At 40.3% G+C, this 11,844-nt stretch overlaps 1 protein-coding gene across 1 annotated transcript; it reads right to left on the bottom strand.

Annotated features, from left to right (window-relative positions):
* Positions 1-2,173: 2,173 nt before the first annotated feature.
* Positions 2,174-3,403, bottom strand: LOC137737379 (uncharacterized). Its single transcript, XM_068476832.1, has 2 exons — positions 2,684-3,403; positions 2,174-2,584 (listed from the first exon to the last, which is right to left on the bottom strand). The coding sequence occupies exons 1-2, from the start codon at positions 3,401-3,403 to the stop codon at positions 2,174-2,176; spliced, it is 1,131 nt and encodes a 376-aa protein (XP_068332933.1).
* Positions 3,404-11,844: the final 8,441 nt, after the last annotated feature.

Raw genomic sequence — 11,844 nt, 5'->3', positions numbered from 1 at the left:
GAATTAACAATATAAATGCACGAAAACAAGCTAAGTAAGTCCCCTAAATATGCTCCTATCATGTACTACGACCGATTTGCCGTCCCAAAAGATGAGAACTTGGTATAGTGATGAAGGGATGCAGCTGGTTTGGTGGATCCAATCGTGGCCGAGCAATGAGTTATAGTCAGTTTTTGAATCAATTATAAAGAATGTCGTCATGTGGTGACGACCGACAACGCTGACTTCTAACGGGAGCACTCTTTGGTTTGAGACTTGTCGCCGATGAAGTTGCTCATCGTTATCCCTGATGGGATAAGCTCATCATTGGAACGGCGTAATGCCTTCATGACGGATATCGGCATGATGTTGATTGTGGCTCCACAATCGACAAACACTTTAGAAATGGGATATCCCTCAATATGGGCCGTGACGTATAACGGCTTTAGATGTTGGAGATTAACCCAGGAGGATCAGGGGAATAATTCGACCAAGGCTACCTTAAGGTTATCGCCTTTATGGACTTCCCCATCGTCGTCAGTAGCGACGAAATCCACTTGCGTTGCTTCTTCGGCAACGATGTGCCCATCCAAGAAATTTGACTGATGGGTGCTTGGTGGAACTCAGCCGGTAGAACATGGACCATACTGATCTCCATATGCTCGATGACCGAGGGACCCATCGGGTCTTGGTCGTCGCTTTCCAGAGTAGTAGACGTAGCATCAGTCGTTGGAATGTCTTCCATTGGACTACTTAACGCTTCGGTATGAACCTGCTCCTGAGGCGTTTGGGCTGAATCTATCCTATTCTGGTTACCTTCCTCGAGCGCATTTACTGCCGAAGATTTATTTCATTCTTGCAGTACTTTACGGGCTCATTCTTCGTAGGCGATGCAGGCGTTCCTTATGTCCAGGTATGCGTCTAAACGTGCCACAATATTTTTCTCATCGGCCGTAAGGCCGAAAAGAGACACTGCCGAGAAAACTTCGAAATGATATCGCAAATGTTGAAGGTCTTCGAGTGAAAAGGGTAATTCGACGGTGTCGATATCCGTGTAGGGGTCGACCTCAAAGCCGAGAACCCGAGCCTAACGTATATGCTGGAACCTAGCTTTCATTGCTAGATTGGAAGTTTTTTGGATAATTTGCTCGGCATCAAGACAAGTTAGTGCTGGGTCGAGGGCTTCCTGACATGCCTTGGGTAGTCCGTATAAGTCATTGGCGAAATATTTCTTATGAAATTCCCGCATGTACTCCAATGATTCACCGACGAATAGGGGGTGCAAATTGCGCCGTCCTTTGACTAACAGTTCTAGCGGTGGTAGCGGAAAAAGCTTCATTTCGGCCTTTTGTCGAAAATGCTCGAGACGGGCTCTTATCTCTCTGGGCCGAAGAAGGAGCTTGATGCGTTTCTCGGACTCTTCAATGATGGTCTCAAAGTCGCGAGCAACTACCTTTTTTCCCTCAAGTAAGTCGGTCATGATAGTCGGGCTTGGCCGAACGTCACCGCTTCCTACTGCTTCTTTTGGCTGCCACCGGGTGGTCGAGTTGGCCTGCACTTCTTGTCGTCGAGCCATGCAATCTTTCCGCTGGCGACGACGTTTTTGAGATTTAGACAGCGCCATATACAGGCCAGTTGGGGAATTGTAACTATACCAACGTTGGTCTCGTGGCCTAGGCGGTTTGAAGGTTTTTCGATCGACTGACGAAATTGAACTGCTTGAGTTGCGCGATTAATAATCCTCATTATAGAATGGCGCATCAAAGTCAAGACGCCGTCGTGGACCGGCGCCGAGTTCCTTTGGCGGTTTTGTAGCGGTCGTGGATGGTGGGTCTAAAGTTGGTGCCGAAAACTCCCTCTTTTTAGGTTCAACTCATGTTTTACATTGGTCGCATAAAACCATTGATTCATGAGTTTCTTTGGAACTAGAACTTGTCATGGGTTCATCGATGGCCGGCCCTGAGGGCTCCATAAGTGGTGCATTTGAAAACAAATCAATTTTCAATCTTGGTTGACCATTCTGCCTACAGACGTGCTGCACCGGGACATATTCGGCCTTCCCTTTTCCTTTGTTTTTAGGAAAATGAGCGTCCACCATACCAATTGTTGTCGAGAGGAAGGGATTGACGTCGACCGCCTTCTGTTTCTCCGAGAATTTTAGCTTACCCTTCTCGATCCAATTTTGAATCGCGTCTCAGAACACAACACAATTATTGGTAGCATGCTTGTTTGAATTATGATACTTGCAATATGTTTTGCCCTTTAATTCTTCGACCTTAGGGATGCTGTGTCCTGGCCGAAGTTTGATGATCTTTGCTAACAACAACTGGTCAAAAATTGCATCAGCTTTGGTTATATCAAAAGTGTAAACTTTCGATGTTTTACTCATCTCCTCGGCTGCCGAATGGGTCTTAGCGTCTTTGGGACGAACTTGAGCTAACCCCTTGCACACGTAAGGTTTATCTATCACTATTTCAGCCACGTCCACATTGGCATACTGGGGGTCCTCGCTTTCGGCCAATGCATAGCTAACCGTAGGATTCTTATATAATGTTCCCCGGGATGGTGACTTCAATATTTTTTCCTCTCGGAGCAAATAATCATACTGCTCAACGTGTTAAGCAAGTTCGTACATATCTCGAATATTTGCCCTCAGAAACTTTTTTTTGTATTCCACGTCCAAACCGTTTAGGGCGATTCTGACGAATTCAACTTCAGGAAGAGGTAGTCGACACCAATTCCTGGCCGACTTGAACCTTGTTAAGTATTTTATTGGGGATTCGTCGGACGCTTGAGACATCCTAGCCAACGATGAAACGGACATTTCCATCCTTGGTCGATAGAATTGTTCATGGAATTTCTCGACCAATTCCTCCCAACTCTGGACGGAGTTTGGTGGGAGATTAATGTACCAAGCGAAAGTTGACCCTGTCAGTGAGAAGTTGAATAGTCGTAGTTTATGGAAGTCACTATTGACGTCTCCACATTGCGCCGTGAATCGAGCCACATGTTCTAGCGAGGATAAGGACGATTCTCCGGCGAACAGACTGAAATCGGGGATCTTGAAGCCTCTAGGGTATTCGAACCTTTCTACATAAGCTGGGTATGGGTGGATGAACTTTGGGAACTTCGGCCTTTTTTTTAGGGCCGAGTCGATCATTCTTTGGACCTCGATCATATTGACGGACGCTGCTTCTTCCCCTTGGTTCAGTCTGTCATATCTATTGCATGATCTGCCTCTTTTCTCTAAGTCAATTGGTTGTAGCCAAGCGGACCCTTTCTCGGCTTGTACTGGCACATTTGTAAAAGAAGGCTGCCGAGGTTGGCCAATATGGCCATCTTTGAAGGCTTTACTGACCAATAGTTCGAGCATCCTGGTCTGTGTGTCACTGTTGCTTCGTATTGCGTCTAGCAAATCATTCATTTTTTGGCCAATCGACTGCTCGACCTGTTGATATTGTTAGTCGAGTCGTCTTCGAAGAAACAACCTCGTTGGCAGATCAAAACCCTTCCCACCATCTTCGTCACAATCTTTCACTATTCCTCCAACAAAAATGCCTGTTGTTTGGTTAGGAACTTCTGGGTTGCGAGGCTATCCACCGAGACATATTTCATTATCTCGGCGTGTCACACTTGTAGCCTCGGGCGGCGCAACAATAATCGAATTTTTTGCCTGAGGCAAATCCGGCCCAAGGCCTTGCACTGGTAAGTCAGTTGTTGACTTTCCCATGATTGTTTTCTTTTTTACGGATCGGGTCTCAATGGTCATGAACTCCGAGGGTCTAGCATAAGGTCCCACTGGGCGTGCCAAAATGTTGACTCTAGAAACTGCAAAACCTACTCGGCGCGCAGGCCGAGTAACTATTAAGCTAACTAAGTCCTTCGGTTGAATGCAAGGCGTGCCAACTCGTTGGCCGAGCCTGGCCAAGGAGTAGAATTTGTTGATGTTGCGCTGAGTACGTTGCTGACTTCTCTATCTTGCGACTGCGACCGAGGAAGGAACACTCTCGGTCTTTGGGTTCTAAAGCCTGAAGACAAGGCTGCTAGTTCTGCGAAATTCACAAATCGTCGGTGCCTGATTCGGTCACCGTGATTATATTCATAAGAGTATAAGCACGTCGAATCGACACCAGACTATATGGACACGAATATTCAAAGAAGATGTATGTCTTGATGGTAAATGTGGTTGAGCCGTCAAAATGCTGAACTCTGAAACTCACTTATGAGTATCCGATCATAAAATCACTCGGCGTCCAGTACGCCGAATGTCGTAGCTCGTAACACATTACTTCGCCGAAAAGGCTAATAAGGTGACCTCTGCCAACAAGGATTCGAAAATCCTTCTCGGCTGAGACTTGGATAGGTAACCAATCGGCCTCAACGCAGTGCTGTTTATCCAAACTGAAGGTGCTCCTCGGTCAGCTGATTCTACGGCAACAGTGCTGTTTATCCAAACTGAAGGTGTTCGCCGGTTGCCTCCACAGTGCTGTTTATCCAAACTGAAGGTGTGTCGGCAAGAAAAAGAAAATAAATATCTCAAGCTATTTGAGAGGTTTTGCGCAAGGCAATTGTGTGTTGAATTGAAGGTCCTCAATTGTTGCATGATTTCTTGTATTTATAGCACTAACTCCTTGAGATCGAATTAAACTCCCACCTGGATTGGGAGTTCTTGTTTCATTCTAACTTTGCTTCGAACAACCCTACTCCTATTAGGACTTTGAACTCACCATTTTGCGGCTTTATTCATTGTTGGTCGAGAATCCTAATTGCACCAGGACTTCCTCGACCCTTTTTGCTTATCTGAACTACTCCTTCTTGCGATAGGACTTGACCATCCCTGCTAAATGGCCCGAAATCATCAGGCAGCCCATAGTATTTTTGGCACGGCTTTGGGCCGAGCATAAACCTACACTCGGCCCAACAATATTATTTCAGGCCCAAACAACCTTCCAGCACAAAGAGGTGCATATGGAATCCCCATCAGAATAGACGCTGGTCTAAACACCCGAGAAATCTGATAATTTCAAGAATGAGGAATTTTATCAAGTGTTCTAAAATGTGGTCCCTCTGAACCAATGGAAAGTAGGCTAACTTGTCGCGTTGGTCAATGGTCACTGAAACATCATCATAACTCCTTATGTACAATATACCTCGTATTGGAAGCTTATGGTGATATTTCCCATCCTTATACAAATACAGGAAATGATTATAACCATCCAAACAATTTATTGATATCTCATAGGTAACGTCAAAACAATACTAGTGAATTTCAACTGAGGTGGAATAAGACAAGCTAAAGGTGTTCGGTAACTACGTTTGCACCACCTAAGTAATACATAATAGTGCAATCGTAGGTGTTGATTTGGTTCTTCCATCGTTGCTATCAGAAATTTTAGCTTATCTCAAATAAAGATGTATTTGAGAAATCTAAGGTTGGTAAAGGTTCTAGACGTGTTTCTCACCGAGAAGTGTCATCTGATATTTCAAATGAAGATAATAACAGTTGACTCTAAGCCATGAATAGGATAGCTCATTTTGAACGGTTTTAACCGTTGGAAAGTATAAGCGATTCTTAGTCATGCTGCCTTAGCACAGTCAAAACATCTAGAGAACACGTCATCATGGATTTCCAAATGGTCAATGTCATCGAAAGGAGTAACACAAAGGTAGGTTGAGACAACAATTCGGTTGTCAGAAACTTTATTCATAACTAACATCACAACTAAACTAACTTTTCTCAGTTGTGAGTGAGGAAAAACACTATAGCCGAAAAATCGCTAACCAATTGTCGATAAAATCAATAAGACCAAAGATATCTTGAAATTCACAATACTTTGTGAGAATTTCTACTTTCTTCCGCTACAATCTTTTTGGAAATAGAAAGGAATATCATCTGCGAAGATCACGTCTCCCGAGAAAAGTACCAATTTAATCAAAGTTAACAGTTGAGGAATTTGATATAAAGCTAACTGTCGATGTCTAAAGATTAGATTCGTCACTGGAGTAGGTCAGTAAGTCGTCAACAAAGCTACTACAAATTTGTCAGGTTATGGAAGAAAACTCGAGTTACAAAGGTGGGTTGGCTAGACATCAACTCGGAGTGGGGGATAACCGTTTTTTTTTTTTTTTTTTTTTTTTTTTTTTTTTCCGTCACTCGAGGAAGTTGCTAGAATCTAGGTATGACCCTAAGATTCAATCTAATGCTTGTGGGAGTGACCACAATTCTAATGCTTATGGATGGAAGTGACCACAAGGATGGATGGTCGAGAATGTTCTAGTTACCTAGATGGGTAAAACAATTAACGCAACTGCGAGTTTATGGTCCTTCTAAAAGGCTTGCTCCTAAGTTTCCGAGATTTAGTTTCTTCAGCTCAAGTAGTCATTGTTAACCAATCTATCATTCGCGCCGCTAATCATGCATTTTAAATATGTTAATATTGTTTGTTATCCTGAAATTGTGAACCAGCGTTCTGGTATAAAGGTATCACTCCCAGCTACTAGTATATATGTCCGGTATCAGAAGTCATACCGCCTGAATACTGGTTTACAATTCCCAGAGATGGGATAATATTGTCAATTAGTAGTGCTACAATGGACTGATCACAGTTTAGAGCCCACTCAGGTGGATAGTTTAGGACAATTGGTAAGGAAAAGGTCTGATGAGGTGGTTCAGTTATTTCTAGAGAGAAATACTTACTACTTTAGGAATTTCTACTGATTGTAGGTATAACAACTCGTACACCTGTGGCTATGCTCGTCGAAATGATGAGTACATCCCCAAATAAATTCGGGAAACTAGTATTGATTGAAATGTCCTAAGGCCGAGAAATAGAATTTGCTAACAATCTACCTTAGAACGGACTTAAATGAAAGTCGATCTTCTTGTAGAAGAATGGGAATGATCACTAGTACGTTTGAAAAGATTAGTGCTATCGGGGACCAAAAGTGATTGTCCCAAGATGTTCTTTCGTCGAGTGCTACCACTTTAGCACCACATTGTCAGACGAGACATTTCTAGAGTCTTAAAGAGAGTAGACTTTGAAAGAATTCTAATAGGTGGTATTCTAACAGATACTACCCAGGAATCAAAATTATTTATGATTCCCAATATCGAAAGGTTTAGTACTGATGGCTGGAGAATAAAGATGGAAATGGTTGGTAAAGTCTCCGTTGATACATAGTTATCGATACATTAGCCCTGCTTTAGGGCCATCAACTTGCCTCAAATTTACACTTTACCTTGGCAGGGAATTTCTTTGCTTTAAGTCTAAGGCGTTCACCAGAGTGATCTTCTAAAATGTCGACTAGTTGACAAAACTCCCCAAAACTTAAGGAAAACTAACACATTTTTCGTGATTCGACGAGGTGGCAAGATTCGAAAATTAGGCTCAAGAACCTAGAATGCTTACATCACGCGTGTGATGAATGCAATACTGCCCAACTTATGCTCTGATACCAAACTGACACACCCCGACCCGATATGTCCACTAAGACTCCGAATCGAGCTATGTTGGCCGACACCTGGAAGGTGACGAAGCCATAAAGTGTAGTGATGTGGAAAATGTGAATAAATTTAAACCTAAAAGTGCCTAATTATAAGAGGGTGCTGGTGAGCGGCAATGAACCCATTTCACATGTGACGTCAGAGCATGAGTAAAGTACCGTAGATTAGATAAGGATTATACCCTCAGAAGTAGCCACCAATACTGTGATTCACTAAGAATCCTCGTTGATACAACCGTTCAGTAGAAAAAACCTGGAGAGGTGAAAAACAAGGGTGAGTGGGCCTAAAAATTAAGTTTTATAAAAAAACCTTTTTGAAAACGTTATAACCCCTAGCCGTAAAACATGTATAGTTTCCAAAATATCATACTAAGTATAAGTATGAAAATCAAATGCATGCTAACTATAAGTCCATAAATATGCCACAACAGAATAGCTCAACAGTAATATAGATATGATCATGTGCTCAGTAATCTATACTAGCATGTTAGTCAGAGTCACCTAATGTGACATGTACGACTGCACCTATCGCTCATCAGACTAAGCTAACACACGAGTCGGAGTCACTTAATGTGACATGTACCACAGGCTAGGTGTAATAATAAACACTTTAGTACAACGATCACGTGACGCTGGTGCTATACGCGGGTCACCTACGAGTCGGAACTACCTAATGTAGTCTGTACGACAGGCTAGCACCTACTTGGATCCAAGGCGAGCGTGTGGTGCGAGAGGTGAATATTCACGTAAAGGCTAGCCCTAGCCCAGGGCGGGAGCATTAACACTGGGGTGTAGCTTTGATGAGTGAACTATATGAGTATAACCATGCCATAATGATGCAATAATTCCTTCAACATAATAAACTTACCTGAACTTACCTGCGCATCCGGTAGGATCATCTTGGTATTTCACAACAATGCAACATTTCTCATAACATAATTTAATCATGGCATGAAGTGCATGAATCAATTCGAAAGTATTTTTGGAAACTATCAATCATATATATATATATATATATATATATATATATATATATATAAACTATAAAAAGGAAAAGACCCATTCACCTGGAGTTCGCGCTATAACTCCCTAACACGAATATTGAGGCATCAGGAATGATCGGCGCCTAGAACAATTATCAAATCACATCTCAGAATTCTTATTGATAAGACACATACCTTACATCAAGCACATCTCCAAGGACATTCTAAAATGATTTGAAACCCATTGACCAAAAGTCAACCGTCGATCAAAGATCGACGGTAGGGTTCACAACCCTACGTAACTCGATCCGGAAGATCTGCACCTCAAATTTCCAATCTGTAACTTCAAAAGATCCACATTATGCTTTTAAAACATCATACTAAAGTTTCATTACGATCCAACGGTTGGATCTCCACCTATTGCAAATTCAAATGGCGGTCAACATTTTATTTACGAACTTACAAATCCAATTCAGGAAGATCTGTGTGTCGGATTCATGTATGTAAGTTTCCAAGGTCCTCAAATATCATGAATAATAAGCTGCTAAAGTTTGGTGACGATCCAACAATTGAATCGTCGATTCAAATAATGACCAAGTGGCGGACCTTAGCGAAATTGTACCCAAACAATGGAATTTCGATAATTGGACTTCACATATGGAATCAGGGCATCCAAATTAGCTTAAGATTGGCAAGTGGGGTCTCGACCCACACGCCGCCGCAAATGGCGGCGACGACAGTCACCCCGACCCGCTAGAAAAATCAACTATTTCTAAAAATTCTCAAATTTCACAGAAATAAAGATCTCATTGAGCAGAGCAATTTTTATACCTGTGGCCAAGTCCAATTTGGCTAGAAAAAGCCTCAAATCGCTAGGAATCCGCCAGAAACCTTAAAATAGGTGTTCGTCGATTCGACTTCTTCGGTGTTCCAACGCCCCTATCACTGGTTGGGCTTTGTTCCTGGGTCCAAGGGGAGTTGATTAGGAGTGGTGGTAGGTGGTGAAACTTGTCGGAACGAAGGAATCGCCATCGAGCAACTCCGGTGCTCCAGTGGAGTTCTACACAAAATGGGACCTAAAACCCTTCGATCTTGGGCGGAAATGGTAGAGGAGAGATTGAGGGAGAGGTTGCAGGTGTTGGATGATGGTGATTCGACATAAAAATGGCGGAAATTCACCGGATTTGGAACTAGGTCGAAACTGGTTTGGCGTGGGTAGAATAGCCAATAGGAATGGAGGGGAGATATCCTTTTTTTTTTCTTTCCTTTTTCATGATTGGCTGAAGGCTTTCTTTTCCTTTATCTGATTGGTCCCTATTTTCTTTCCTTGAAATCGATTGGGCTTATTTCCCATGAAGTGAGTTCAAATAATTTATAATCTAAAATGTAAGTAACCTATTTCAAACGTCCGTAACTATACCGTTATAATATGGACTCGCAAACAGCTTTCGCCTATATGTTCATACCATTGAGTACTACGTAAATACGCCAATAGAATAAGTCATACGTTTCTCTAGACGATGATCAACGGAAGTCAATATCCTTGCCTGTGGGGCAATTTCATCAATTCACGCTTTTAAAATTAATAAAAACGTAAAATTAAGGACGGGTTGTCACATATACCTTATGTAAATATTATGTATCAAAAGTGAGGGTAAAATAGGAAAAACAAGAATATGATTGTCATTTTCTGAAAAGATACAAAATTACTATTTTGGCCTCCTTATGTAAGTATTGTGTATCAAAAGTGAGGGCAAAATAGGAAAAAAGGGGCAAAAAATACAAAATTACTATTTTGGCCTCCTTGTCTAAGTATTGTATATCAAAAGTGAGGGCAAAATAGAAAAAAAAGTGGCAAAACGTTGATAGGGAGGGTTCTCTTAATAATAGTATAGATATAATAAAGCCGACATTAAAGGTGAATAAAGTTTTTGGTGTCACCAAGTTTCAACAAAAATATTTGGAGAAAAATACTGCCAAGAAAAAAAACTTCAAATGCATCCGAAAATAATGCAGGGGTATTTTCATCATTTTAACAGTGTTTTTTAATAATTAATTTTTTTGTGCTTTTTTTTTTTAATTAGTACCTCACAAAAGGTTAGCAATAATGTGATTTAATCAGCTGTTCATTAAATATTATTTTCTCTATTTTTAAACACGTTCAAAACATCTTAAGAGCCGTGTAATGCCAGTTATAAAAAAAAATCTTTCACACGCAGATAATAATGTGATTAATATCTACACTAAGGGGAAGAGAGTGGGTTTAGCCTCACAATGAGCTAGCAATAATGTGATTCAATCAGTTGTTTATTAAATATTATTTTCTTTATTCTTATTATAAATTCTATAAAGATCGATTTTATATGTGGATTCAGCTGCTTTAATTGGTTTATGAGGGGTGTCTGTTAGTATGATCTAAGATTATTCATTTACTTCAAATATTTGACTTTTTTTTTTCAATTTACGCATATAAATACATTTAAAATGTGTAAGTTGCGCGTAGCATGCCGTGATTCGCATGTAATTCCAGTTATATGAAAAGGTCTTTCGCAAGCGAATAATAATGTGTTTAAATTAGTTGTCAAATGATTTTTTTTTTTTTAAACAAACGATACTATCTACACTAAGGGGGAGGGGGTGGGCTTAGCCTCACAATGGGCTAGCAATAATGTGATTCAATAAGTTATTTATTAAATATTATTTTCTCTATTCTTAATGTAAATTCTATCGAGATCGATTTTATTATGTGGATTCAGCTACTTTAATTAGTTTATGAGGGGTTTCTTCTAGTATGATCTAAGATTATTCATTTTCTTCAAATATTTGACTTTCTTTTTGTCAATTTACCCATATAAATACATTTAAAACGTGTAAGTAAAACAATCTAATATAATACATCGAATAATGCAGGGGTATTTTCATCATTTTAAAAGTATTTTTTAATAATTAATTTTTTGTACAGCTTTTTTTTTCTTTTTTTTTTTAATTAGTACCTTACAATAGGCTAGCTATAATGTGATTCAATCAACTGATCATTATATATTATTTTCTCTTACTTTTAAACATGTTCAAAACATCTTAAAAGGCATGTAGCGCCGGTTATAAAAGTGATCTTTTGCATGCGGATAATAATGTGATTAAATTAGTTGTCAAATGATTTTTTTTAACAAACAATATTATCTACACTAAGGGGAGGGGGGCTTAGCCTCACAATAGGTTAGCAATAATGTGATTCAATCAATTGCTTATTAAATATTATTTTCTCTATTCTTAATGTAAATTCTATAGAGACCGATTTTATTATGTGAATTCAGCTGCTTTAATTGGTTAATGAGGGGTTTCTTCTAGCATGATATAAGATTATTCATTTATTTCAAAT

This window comes from Pyrus communis, chromosome 6 (genome assembly GCF_963583255.1).
Source record: "Pyrus communis chromosome 6, drPyrComm1.1, whole genome shotgun sequence".
NCBI classification, from domain to species: Eukaryota; Viridiplantae; Streptophyta; class Magnoliopsida; order Rosales; family Rosaceae; genus Pyrus; species Pyrus communis.
This window is presented reverse-complemented; position numbering and strand designations above follow the sequence as displayed.

Coding starts and splice junctions, on each gene's coding strand:
- LOC137737379 (XM_068476832.1), bottom strand. CDS start 3,403: ATGAATGATTTGCTAGACGCAATACGAAGCAACAGTGACACACAGACC. Junction 2,585..2,683: donor CTCTTCCTGAAGTTGAATTC/GTCAGAATCGCC, acceptor CACGTTGAGCAG/TATGATTATTTGCTCCGAGA.